This window comes from Sinocyclocheilus rhinocerous, unplaced genomic scaffold, assembly GCF_001515625.1.
Source record: "Sinocyclocheilus rhinocerous isolate Xijiao unplaced genomic scaffold, SAMN03320098_v1.1 scaffold1180, whole genome shotgun sequence".
NCBI lineage: Eukaryota > Metazoa > Chordata > Actinopteri > Cypriniformes > Cyprinidae > Sinocyclocheilus > Sinocyclocheilus rhinocerous.
The window spans coordinates 194,853-208,007 of record NW_015665886.1 but is presented as its reverse complement, the minus strand read 5'-3'; the positions used below and the strand labels follow the sequence as shown (position 1 = coordinate 208,007).

At 35.8% G+C, this 13,155-nt stretch overlaps 2 protein-coding genes across 3 annotated transcripts in view; both read left to right on the top strand.

Moving 5' to 3' along the window:
• Window positions 1-8,110, top strand: part of LOC107731637 (EF-hand calcium-binding domain-containing protein 7-like) — a 14,339-nt gene extending 6,229 nt beyond the window's left edge. The window contains exons 6-14 of one of the 2 annotated variants that reach the window (XM_016542777.1): window positions 2,844-2,985; window positions 3,109-3,218; window positions 4,162-4,322; window positions 4,466-4,581; window positions 5,171-5,319; window positions 5,508-5,717; window positions 6,598-6,705; window positions 6,914-7,008; window positions 8,019-8,110. In XM_016542777.1, the coding sequence (XP_016398263.1) occupies window positions 2,844-2,985; window positions 3,109-3,218; window positions 4,162-4,322; window positions 4,466-4,581; window positions 5,171-5,319; window positions 5,508-5,717; window positions 6,598-6,705; window positions 6,914-6,994 (1,077 nt within the window). In that variant the 3' untranslated portion in view covers window positions 6,995-7,008; window positions 8,019-8,110. Of the gene's footprint in view, window positions 1-2,843; window positions 2,986-3,108; window positions 3,219-4,161; window positions 4,323-4,465; window positions 4,582-5,170; window positions 5,320-5,507; window positions 5,718-6,597; window positions 6,706-6,913; window positions 7,170-8,018 lie in introns of those variants that run through there. The other variant, XM_016542776.1, reaches the window with a different exon arrangement.
• Window positions 8,111-9,101: 991 nt separating this feature from the next.
• Window positions 9,102-13,155, top strand: part of LOC107731639 (phosphoglucomutase-1-like) — an 11,037-nt gene continuing 6,983 nt past the window's right edge. Inside the window, exons 1-8 of the mRNA XM_016542778.1 lie at window positions 9,102-9,415; window positions 10,682-10,844; window positions 10,937-11,080; window positions 11,187-11,312; window positions 11,431-11,621; window positions 12,207-12,361; window positions 12,502-12,545; window positions 12,919-12,990. Of these exons, the coding sequence (XP_016398264.1) occupies window positions 9,170-9,415; window positions 10,682-10,844; window positions 10,937-11,080; window positions 11,187-11,312; window positions 11,431-11,621; window positions 12,207-12,361; window positions 12,502-12,545; window positions 12,919-12,990 (1,141 nt within the window). The 5' untranslated portion in view covers window positions 9,102-9,169. The remainder of the gene's footprint in view (window positions 9,416-10,681; window positions 10,845-10,936; window positions 11,081-11,186; window positions 11,313-11,430; window positions 11,622-12,206; window positions 12,362-12,501; window positions 12,546-12,918; window positions 12,991-13,155) is intronic.

The following is a 13,155-nucleotide window of genomic DNA, read 5'->3' as shown; positions in this document are numbered from 1 at the left end:
ATTTTGGTAATCACCAGTACTGTTAGTTTAGAGCAGCAGTGGCACAAACCATAATTTGTTAAAAACCTTACATAAATTTGTTTTAATAAATTTTGTATATAGTGTATATAGTGAATATAGTTTAAATCTCTGCATTAAAAATTAAAATAATAATAAAGATGAATAAAATCACAAACTCAGTGGTAACCAATAGGTAAGAGTAATGTTCTGCAGGAACACACGTTCATTTGACCACAGTCACGTCTTAGCCCGATTCGGACGGTAATTGTTTCTCATATGGACGTCTGTAAAAATAAATGAGTAATGTTCTGCAGGAACACGTTCACTTTGATCACAGTCACGTCTTCCTGTCATTTCTTAATCCTGTAATAGGCGGTTATGAAGCGTCTGATATTTATATTCAGACAATTATCCCCTTACAGTTCCTACTCTCATAAAATATGCGCAATGCATGTTGACCTTTTAAACCTTAATTTAACTTTCAACAACAGATATTTCAGCACAATTAATGTTTTTGCGCTGATTATTGTCTCTCTTTTCTGTCTGTCTGACGCGCGTACACGCGCCCGCCGCTCATTTTTCTTTCATAGATAACAGCAATAATTATATTATAGCATTAGAAATAGCCTACTACTGGTACTAAAGAGCTTACACATATTGGAGGTCCCGCCGCTCATTCAGTAAAGATTAAAACTTAACAGACTGTCAGGATGGACTTTTATGCAAAAGTGGAAATGCTCGCGTGAATTTGTGACATTTATACATAAGGATATGACCGTAAACTGAACGTTTTTGCGCTGAGGACGCACACACATCATCGGCACAAACCATAATTTGTTAAAAACCTTACATAAATTTGTTTTAATAAATTTAAGCATAGTATATAGTGAATATAGTTTAAATCTCTGCATTAAAAATGTAAGTAAAGATTTCTCATGTTTTGGGCAGCTTGGATCACATAACTCTCCCGCAGCATCTCATTCTGTTTCCTCCATTATTTTTTTGATGCATTTTGTCCATAAAAATGCGTCATTCAGTGCTGCAATTTGACGCGACCCGCTGAAGTTGGACGTGCACTGTGGGCAGACCCGACTAATCGATAATGAGAATCGTTGTCGATGATTTTAATAATCGATTTTATCGATTAGTTGTTGCAGCCCTAAAAATATGTTTAAAATTAAACAACTGCTGTAAAAATCACAACTAGGAGTAGCTGAGCTAAACAAGTTTAAATCAGGCAGTACCTTAAAATGTACTGTAACTGGCTTAGCTTTGCATTAGTATATTGTACTGCTAAATTAAAATAAAATAAAAGTAACATGTTTTTAATGAATGAAATGTTATAATAAATTGTATAAAAATATTTTTAGTCATTTAGCTGACAGAGACAGCGCTCATTAATCAGCAGAAACTAGACTATAAATGAGTCAAAGTTAGCATTATAGGCTAATTTCCATCTGTTGTCCCTGACCCATTCCTAAAAAGTCAACCTAAAAATTGAAGAAAAAAAACAGTAAAAATCAATATAAAATAAAATAATAATTTAATAAATAAAATATCATTATTTTAAAATAAAATAAAAGAATGAAAAGGCTGAGTAATAATGGAATGAGCAATTAAGGAATAAATTGTTACGCACCCATGTAACAATCACAAGCTTCCTATCTAGGAACTTCCGTTTTGCCTACAACCTAAACTTTATCTAAACTCAAGTGCCTTAAGGGCATCTATACATTTGCTGTGTTTTTGTAGTATCGAAGCCTTTTGGTAGCAAATTTTCACCTGGTCGATATGAGTGCAGCTCTGCTATTGATCTCCTTCCCTTTGTTTGCACTCTTTTTGACTTTAACCTCAGCTGGTTTGCTTTACCACAGAAAAATAATGACCAAACTCGTCAAAGCAAAGAGATTGGAAAAAACTAGATGCTCTTGGGTGAAGAAAGTTCTATCGCCTTAGTTCCAGCCTGTTGTATTACCTGAGCCAGGAGCTTGATAATTGGGTGTAGGGATTGGAAAGGGTCAGGTTGTGTGTTTTTATGGTGGCTCGCGGTCTGTGCGCGAGACTTTAAATTACGGAGGTTCCTGGGAGGTGACAGGGCAGTGTATTAGTCCAGCCGAGTGACCCATCTCCTTGGGACACTACATCAGGGCCTTTTAAAGTAGACACTTGCCTCGGGCGCTTTTCTTCATTTTGATTCGGAGTGGACAAACCACCCAAGTGTTATGATTTGATCCTTAACACGTTTCACAACCCAGCATAAATTCTGGGAGGAAATTGCTTTTGTTGAAGAAGTGTCATTTCGGGAACATGTTTTTAGCACTCGGAAAAGAAGCATAAACCAATTCTAAACATTAAAAGGCCTCTGTGGCACCTGAGGACAAGGTTTATTTCCCAAAACTACTCTCTGATGGGTCAGAAAGGAGGCTGTTTGACTCAGATTTTTTGATTACTTGATGATTTAGAGTATATTTGCTGTGACATTTTAGCTAGACCTAAACAACAGCAGTTAAAAGAGCAAAAAGACTTGCTTTAGACAAGAATTTATGGGTTTCCTCAGGCATTGTTACTTTTAATTACATTATTAGTGCATATAATATGAATTTCAATGGGCTGTATTGAAATTTAGGCTTATTCGTATATAATTTACATACTGAAATAAATATTTGATTTTGTTTCGTTCCACCCAGGTATTTGATTGCCTTTGTTTTAGCAGATGTCAATACAATAGCGCCTCCCTGTGGTTGCATCTTCAACTTGCTCCAAAAACATTTCTTGCTGGAATTATGATACTGCAGTTGTTTAATGTTTCTACTGTGTTGTACCTTTAACACCTATTTCACCAGGATTGGCATCATACTCTTATGAGAGGTTGTTTTTATCTGGAGGAAGATGGAACCATTGTTTCTCTTCAGTATCGCCTGGTAATACCAGAGACTACCAGCGTCTACCTGACCATACGGCCCCTCAACCTTAGCCCGATTCCTGGTAAATATATGGTGTTAAAGACCGAAGTTACTGAAGTTACAGATTTGTAATTATTCAAAGTATTCAATTAGGCAGATTAGGGAATTTTGTAGTAGTAATTTTGACTGTATGTGTATGCCACAGAGAAGCCTTCCCCGTGGATGTGTGTGGACACAGCTCTCTATGTGGTGATGGGGAATGAGACCAAAGAAGATTCGAATTTGGTTTGCTTTACTGAGTTAAGGGATAAGGAGGTTGGTAAATGTTTCCATTTTCTATCTAAATATAATAGTATTTATATTATTGAATCATAATGCCTGCTTGTATGTAAAGTATGTTGACTTTCTCTTTTAAGAAATGATTCTCTGACACAATTACCTTTTCCATTTGACTTTTAATAATTTTATCTTTTTATTTTAATTGTTTATATACCGTTCCACCTCAAGCTAAATGAATAAATATTAATGGATGTGTTGATATAATTGGGCATTTCAAAAGGGTAACAGGGTTGGTTTGTAATGCTGATGTTTCTGCAAATATACTACACATGTAGACTTTTCATACACTTTTCATAATCAGCAGCTGTTTGTACAAAATCATGATAACAGTGTTAACATTATAAAAGCATCCTACTGACAAATATAACGAATCATAAAATAAAGTGATAAATAAGAGAAGTCTTGTCCCACAGAGTTTACTTCCTGAATGCAAGGCGACATCATTGTGACAATATTCAAAAACAGAAAAATATGACAGTGTCAGGGTACTACTGTAACTTTTTAAAAATACGTTATGTCAGCTAACATTGAAAAATAAATGTAGAGAGAATAAAGACAAAAGGCTCTCTCTCTTTATCTCTCTCTCTTTCTATATATGATATGTTTAGAAAAAAATATCTGTATTAACAATATTATCTATATTAATAGTAAATGTTTGCATCAGCTATTCATTGTTGAACATTTTTTACATTAATACAATATGAGGGACACAAATGTCTTTTTATAAAAATAAAAAAAACAAGAGTTAAGTAGGAAATGTCTTTAAGTATAAAATATAAATATATATTAGTATATACAAAGTATAGCCTATATATTAAAATATCAAAATACTAAATTGAGAACTGCATCAAGGCAAAACAAAGGTCATTGGAATTGTAATCAAATGATTACATTTTATAACAGTATGTTTGATGAACAGAGGTTTCTGTGGAGAGGAGAGCTCAGTGCCGGCTCATATCTGCTCTTGCCCTTCACCACTGGCTGCAGATTGATGAAGAGGACGAGGAAGACTTCCACTAAAACTGCTCAGCTAGTCAACCACACCCAGTCTGGAGAGCTGGAGCTAACCAAAGAGTTCAAGTTAGTCAATTCTAATGTTAACAAATTTACAATGAGTTAGGGTGGAGGGCTGAATAAATGTTTGATTACTGAATTTAGGTTATTTTAGGTATCTGACATTATACTGAATTTATGCAAAGATGCTGTACTGTTTTTTTCCACAGGGCGGCATTGTCTGACATCTTTGAAGTGATTGATTTGGATGGCAGTGGTCTGCTGAGCCTAGAGGAGTACACCAGTGGAGAGAAATGTGATGAGGATGCCTGGGCCATCTGCAAAGGTCCTTATTCAAACACACTGTAAATGAAACAAACACATCACATTTGTTAAATTAAATCCAATACTTGTTTCTTACTAATTTTGGGATGCTAATTTTTGCTCTAGCATGTCACACTTTCTTACAAAATATGATGTGCATTTTCTAGCATAAGTAGTAAGGCAAAGAAGTCTTGTATTATCCCTTAATCACCAGAAAAACTGCCACAAAGACTTGATTCCTATCTTCCTCTTGCCAAGTTTTAACTATTTGTTCAATTCACAACCAATTGTTTCACATGTATGACATGAAAATACAAAAACAAATTAAGATTGACATTACAGATTTTGTGGAAAAAAAGCTTATTTATTTATACATTTGTGCTTATGTACAGTTCTTTGACATTAAATGGTGTATTTGAACATATTTTTGATGCAATTGAATCATTATTGACAAGTAAATTTCTTTGGTTGTTGTGATAAAGTCTTCAATAATACTTCTTTTTTTTCCTTTTTTTTTTTTTTTTTTATAAAAATGTTGCTTCCAGATCTTGAACAAGTAATAATCTAGTCTAATAATATGCATTTCTATAACAGTATTTGCTCTCCTATAGAGAACTTTAACACAAAGAAAAATGAGTTAACTAGACAAGGCTTCCTGGAGCTCAACCTGATGGAAGCGAATGATCGTGAGGGAGACCCCAGAGATTTGTGGCTCACCCTGGAGGCCATGGGCTACAACCACAGTTTGGAGATGGTGGAGGTACAAAGGCCTTTGAGACTAACTTGTAATTCCAACTAATAAAAAACTGTTGCAATGTTTTTGCAAGGGTTTAGGGAACATGTCCTTTATTTCTAAATGGAATAATTTTTTGTGTAGCTAACTTGTAGCCAGTGTAATCAGAACATGCTGAGCTAATGTCTGTGTACATTATTTCTTTTTTCTACCAGGCCTGTCCGTTTGTCATTGAAGTCTACTGTGAGGATGCCAAGGCAACTCTTCAGGCAGTTCATTTGGATTCTGGGATCAAGATGTTGAATTCTGCTGTACAGAGGTCTATCACGTCAAAAGCAGAGGCCAAATCTCTCAAAGGTCATGAGAATGTCTTGATTTATACATACAAAGGAGAGAGCAGAATTTCATCAGTCATTGCCAATAAGGTATGTTGATTATTGTTTTATGTCACTTAGCTGTTAAAAAGAGTTTAAAAAGCCAACTCTTTCAAAAATGCCTGTGTAGGCCTCACTTTAGCACCTCTGGTACTTAACATTCACTGGGAATAAAACAAAGTAACTGGAATGCTTTATAGAAAGGAACCCTGGCCATGAGTAGAATTTCAATGTCCTGATTTGCCATTATATAGGCAAAGTCAGCTGAAAGACCATTCCAACAGATAGAAGGGAATTAGTTCTGCTAATTGGACTTGAGATTTTGCCATAGTCAGTGGAAATAATGATCTGAAATATACACTAATGTTTGGGGTCGGTAAGATTTAAAAAATGTTTTTTTAAAGAAGACTCGTGCTCACTAAGGCTGCATTTATTTGATCAAAAATACAGTAAAAACAGTAATATTGTGAAATATTGTTACAATTTGCACAATAATTAATTTCTATTTTTTATATATTTTGAAATGTATTTTATTCCTGTGATGGCAAAGCTGAATTTTCAGCAGCCATTACTCTAGTGTCACATGATCCTTCAGAAATAATTCTAATATAATGATTTGCTGCTCAAGAAACATTTCTTATTAATATCAATGTTGAAAATGGCTGTGCTGCTTAATATTTTTGTAAAAACCGTGATCATTTTTTTCAGTGTTTTTTGATGAATAAAAAGTTCAGAAGAACAGCATGTGAAATAGAAATATTTTTTATCAATTTAATGCATACTTCCTGAATAAAGGTAAATTTTTTACTGATCCCAAATTTTTGAATGTTAGTGTTCACATTTCCTATGGCATTGTTGTTAATGAATGATTCTAAAACGTAATGTAATGTTTTCTTTTCACCAATTTTTCCTGTCACTTTCGATGCCGTAGTCCAATCAGAAAATGACGGTGCACATCAACAATGAACAAAGTAAGAACTGTGTGAGCAGCAGGGGCATGAGTGTGTTTGCTGTGGAGGTTCCTGCTAGGACTAAAATGGTGAGATACACCATTTTCACTCACAAATAGAGATCAGTTTCTTCTGTAGATGCAGGATGAGGTGCATTTCATGCTCTGTTTCCTATTCTCAATTAGAACTAATAAAAGAACCCAACTAGAGCGAGGCTAGTTGCACATGACAGACAATCAGATTTACACTTTTGATGAATATCTTTAACAATTATGCCCTCTTTTGGTCTCTGTTCAGGTATGTCAGCACGTCATGGCTTTAAATTATCAACAGGAGTGGACTTACAACTGTGTTGAGACCATCATACCAAGTTTGTAAATGCCTCAGTAACGGTAGGAACTTATTATGAGTCAACAAATAATGTAGTGATATTTGTAATATTTGTGTAATTTGTTTGTTGGTTTGTTGACCATTGTAAACATGTTTAATAATAGCTGTCAAAAGTTATCATGTTTGTTTGTTTTTGCGGTTTCTGTAAGCATTATTAATGTTATTACAGTACATTCAATATATTAATGTTTTTTATTGTAAATAAAGCAATTATTTTCAATTGTTTTTGTGATTATTGTCAGTAAATTATTTTTAGTTTATTTGTTTATTATTTAAATTATAACAATGATTTTAAAGTTCACACAATGATTTAATATCTTTTCCGTGGACGGTTTGTTTGGAAGAATTTTTTTTTTTTTTTTTTTTTGCACATTCACCCCAGTCCATAATGTGAGGTAACCAATCACATTACATGTCATATCAGTTTGGTTTCCTATGAAACAATTCCTATGTAACAATTTAACATAAGCAATATAAATACTATAATTTAGTTTTAAGCACTAGTCTGGCATTAAGATAGTGGGCAAACATACAATCCAAATTCCAAAGTGTTATACACACAGACCTAAATTTTATTCGCCCCTGACCTTTAGCTCAACTTAAATGATTTTAGCAAATGGCTGCAATATAACAAAGAGTGAAAAATTTAAGGGGGTCTGAATATATATATATATATATATGGCTCAACTGTCTCTTTAAATGTGGGCGTGTCCGTTTAAATGGTGAAAGGCCAATGTGTGACTAGAGAAGCTACGTGGTGAACATTTGCCCTTTGACTTTCACTACTGTAACTGTAGAACAAGACACTAAAGGTCACATGACATGTGAGGAGTATTTAAACTACATTCCTTTGCTCTCCATCTCTCACCAACAAAGTAAACTTCTTTTCAAACTTTGCATTCAATATGTAGCCTATGTGTTATCTATTTTTGTTAGAGATTTTTGTATAACAATCTTTTATCCAAAATGTGGCTCCCACATCTGCTTCTCTTGTCCGTTTAAATGGTGAAAGGCCAATGTGTGACTAGAGAAGCTACGTGGTGAACAACACACAAATCCCTCTGGGCACCCGGATAGTGACAGACACTCACCGCTGCTGCAACATGGTGAAAATTACGGCTATTAAGACCAAACCGTACACCGACCAAAAACCCGGAACCAGCGGTTTGAGAAAGAGGGTGACTGTATTCCAACAGAACCAGCATTATGCGGAGAATTTTATCCAGAGTATCATTTCCACCATTGACCCTGCTCAGAGGCAGGAGGGCACCCTGGTAGTGGGAGGAGATGGACGGATTTAAACTGCATTCCTTTGCTCTCCATCTCTCTCACCAACAAAGTAAACCTCTTCAAATTTTATATTCAATATATAGCCTCTGTTTTATTTAGTGTTGTTAGAGCTCAAAGATTTTTGTATAACAATCTTTTATCCAAAATGTGGCTCCCACATCTGCTTCTCTTGCATTCGAGACACAGTTCCAGCTTGACTTTTAACCTGTATTTTTTTTTAAAGAAACCTGCAATATCATGACAACATGCAAACCTTGCATCATTGTAAACTTTGTTCTGCTTTGAACGAATTCTGGGTGAAACTTGATGCAATAGACAAAACTCTGACCAAGAGCGCCAGCTTTCCCAACATGTACTTTCATAGGGCCCCTAAATTTTCTCCCATAAGACCATCAGGTGCTTACGTGTACAACTAAAAGCCTTAAATGTTCATATTGATATAAATATTGAGATTCTGTTCAAATATAATAACGATGAATCACTCGATCTGCAACCACTCTGATGTTCAAATATTGCTTGTTTGCTTAGCTTTTCATATGATACAATAAAAATTTAGAGCATAAAACATAGTTTTATGATTTACTTGCTTTGGGTTTTTGTACACTCTAGTATTAGACTTTGTTTGTTTAGGTTTTCATATGATACAATATTAATTTAGAGCAAAAAACATCGTTTTATGTTTTACTTGTTTTTATACTTTTTGTACACTAGTATTGCAGACGTTATAAATGGCTTAACTGTCTCTTTAAATGTGGGCGTGTCCGTTTAAGCGGTGAAAGGCCAATGTGTGAGCACAGCAGAGAAGCTACGTGGTGAACAACTCACATCCCGCTGGGCACCCGGATAGTTACAGACACTGACCGCTGCTGCAACATGGTGAAAATTACGGCTATTAAGACCAAACCGTACACCGACCAAAAACCCGGAACCAGCGGTTTGAGAAAGAGGGTGACTGTATTCCAACAGAACCAGCATTATGCGGAGAATTTTATCCAGAGTATCATTTCCACCATTGACCCTGCTCAGAGGCAGGAGGGCACCCTGGTAGTGGGAGGAGATGGACGGTTCTTCATGAAAGACGCTATTCAGCTGATCATCCAGATTGCTGCAGCTAATGGGGTTAGTATTGGCCGAATTCGACGGGTAATTGTATGCAAAAGTAACGTGTATCAAAATGTATTTCCTTAAATAGGAAAGGGTGGTTCTGCCTAGTCATGACACATTCAAGTTCAGTTGCAACTGTGCTCTGCCATGCATGCTTTCAAAACTCCATGGAATAAACAGCAAAGTCACATTTTTGGAATTACTTATCATAGCGTTTCCAAATACAGTGCATACACATTTATAAACGTTATATAATAATTTTGGCTGGGGAATAATCTTATCTACATTGTTCATGATTGTTCAATTCGTAAACGACTCGTTCATATAATTCGGATCTTTTCATTGAATCGGTTTGCAAAACCTTTCTGAATCATTCATTGACAAATCGAGCGATTTGTACGCGAGTCGGACTGAATCGGTCTGTGCGGTTCTCGAGTCACCAGACCTTGTGGGATCATGTCCGATTCAAAATACAGGAAATTTGACTTAATAACACCAGTGTTAATGAAACAGAATAAACAAAAACTCAATAAGCATTATAACTTCATTTGTTTTATGCCAGGGATGAATGGATGACGTAACTTCTGCGGCGTGACGTAATTAATCGCGGAATATTTTTTTCCGATTCTTTAAATCAAGCTGTTCAAAAGAACCGATTCGCGGAAATGATTCGGACTTGATGCAAACGAACTCGGTGATCTTTCTAGCTGAACTGTTTTGAGACACCTTTGACATTTCACCCACTGCCAAAAGCAGAAGCCGCTGCGTATTGACAACAACCCGTCTCATCATGTTGCAGAGCGCATTTAATTTTTAAAGTAAAAACTTGAAGGAGCGTTTTGTAAGGGCGTGAGGATTTCTTTAACAGGCAGTCTTGTAGCAGCGACCATGATGTGGAGGAGGCGTGACTGCAGTCACGTCCCTAGTCTACACGGCATCAGTGCTGTATTGAGTGAAATCTGTACAGAACGCAGTGTTTGCATCTCCTTTCTTAAGTACTAGGACTTTATTCTTTATGTATATGCACTAGCCATGTCCTGTCGATTGCAATGCAGTTGCAGTGTTGTGTAACAGTCCATAGTATATGTGTGTCCTATAAGTCACAAGAACACATCAATAGGGTTGATGTGATGTAAATATTGTACTGGACGGCAAAGTCAGGGTTGTTGTCTCTTATGGTTCAGGGTTTATGAGTGTATTTCTTAACATACCCTTCAACATGAGTTTTTTTTATCTTTTATCATGAGTTGATCATCACTTGTCTCGTCCATGATGTCTTAGATTGGCAGGCTGGTCATTGGTCAGAATGGGATTATGTCAACACCTGCTGTTTCCTGTGTGATCCGAAAAATCAAAGCCGTCGGGGGTATCATCCTGACAGCCAGTCATAACCCTGGCGGCCCCAATGGAGACTTCGGCATCAAGTTCAACATATCTAGTGGAGGTTAGAGATGCATGCATGAATTAGTAATTAGTAATGAAGGATTAAAGACTGTATTGAACTGGAATTCAGTTTGTCTGGTTTGTCTTTCCCAGGTCCTGCACCAGAGGGCATCACAGATAAAATCTTTCAGATCAGCAAGAGCCTCCAGGAATATCACATCTGCCCTGAGCTCAAGGTGGACCTCAAAACCATTGGGAAGCAGACCTTTGAGGTTGACACGTTCAAGCCCTTTACTGGTACCATTTTTGAGTTTTACTATTTGCCAGTTACATAAAATCATTTTTCAGTTCATATTTGATTAATGTGTCTACAGTATGGTTAACAGTCTTGTATCTTTTGCAGTTGAAATTGTGGACTCAGTGGAATCCTATGCAGAGATGCTGAGAGATATCTTTGATTTTGCTGCTCTGAAAGAATTGCTCTCAGGACCCAATCATATCAATGTACGGCTTGATGCAATGCATGGAGGTATGGATTTTATTCCCCCAAAAACATCAAAAGCATGCATAAGTCCTCTGAAACGACACTTACATAAACAGTATATAAAGCAACTGAAGACTGATTCTTTCTGTGTTTTTCACACTAGTTGTGGGTCCCTATGTAAAGAAGATTGTGTGTGAAGAACTTGGCTCGCCTGCTAACTCTGCTGTTAACTGTGTCCCCTCTGAGGACTTTGGGGGACACCATCCCGACCCTAACTTAACATATGCTGCTGACCTGGTCAACACTATGAAGGGAGGTGAATATGACTTCGGAGCAGCTTTTGATGGTGATGGTGTAAGTCTAAAAGTTTATATCTTAAGTTTATAACCACATACGCTGCTGTTCAAAAGTTGGGGGTTACGCAGATTTTAATAAAATATTTTTTAACAAATTCTCTTCTGCTCTCCAAGTCTGTATTTATTTGATTAAAAAAAACAGTGAAAACAGCAATATTGTGAAATATTATAACAATTTAAAAATAACTATTTTTTTATTTTAATATCTTGTAAATTTGTATTTTTTCATGTGATGGCAAAGCTGAATATTCAGTAGCCATTACTCCAGTCTTCCTTCCAGTCACATAATGCTTCAGAAATCATTCAGATAGGCTGATTTTATATATGTGTGTTTGTGTGTGTACAAAAATTCAGGATTCTTTGATGAATAGAAAGTTCAAAAGAACAGCATTTATTTTAAATTGAAATCTTTTGTAACATTATACATGTCTTTATCAATTTAATGCATTCTTGCTGAATAAAAGTATTTGAAAAACTGCTTCCAAACATTTCCACAATAGTTGTGCTTTTAATTATGCAATTAAAATCAACCAAGAAATTAAACCTCATCGTCATATTTCCCTTCTTGCTGTTCTATTTGCAGGATCGTAACATGGTTCTGGGTAAGCATGGATTCTTTGTAAACCCCTCAGACTCTGTGGCAGTCATCGGTGCCAACATTACATCCATTCCTTATTTCCAGAAGACTGGCGTGAAGGGTCTAGCTCGCAGTATGCCCACCAGCGGGGCTTTGGACAAGTATGATCATCTAAGCTCACTTATATTTTATGATTTAGCCCTATGTTTAACCATCTCAATAAGTGTAATAAGTGTGCACTACACACGCCATAGTATCTCATAAACTTTAGAGCAATATATTATTTGTTTTTGCCGTACAGTGTTGCCAAAGCTTTGAAGATGCCGCTTTATGAGACTCCCACAGGCTGGAAAAAAATTAACTTAAATGATTTTAGCAAATGGCTGCAATATAACAAAGAGTGAAAAATTTAAGGGGGTCTGAATACTTTCCGTACCCACTGTATATACACACACACACACAAACCAAAGATTATCCAGATTTTTGAAATTTTTTTTTTTTTATTACTAGTGGGTGCAGGACTCTATAATTCATAAATGTAAGTGAGGATAGCAAAATAAAGTGAACTGACATACCCAAAAATTCTTCATACAGTGGATTACCAGTAAAATTTGGGATCAAAAATATTCAGACAATTTGAGCTGACATTGATATTGTTTGTTTTTGCCATACAGTGTTGCCAAAGCTTTGAAGATGCCGCTTTATGAGACTCCCACAGGCTGGAAATTCTTTGGAAACTTGATGGATGCTGGCAAGTTATCCCTCTGTGGTGAAGAAAGCTTTGGTACTGGTGAGTAGCTATGAATCCATTGGTGTTATTCAGTCAAATAGGATATTTTAACTCGCTATTAACCTGCTTAAAGGTTTTATGCTGAAAAGCTTTTATTTTTAGTATTTAAATTAGTGGGTAAATACTTAAAAAAAAAAATATATATATATATATATATATATATAC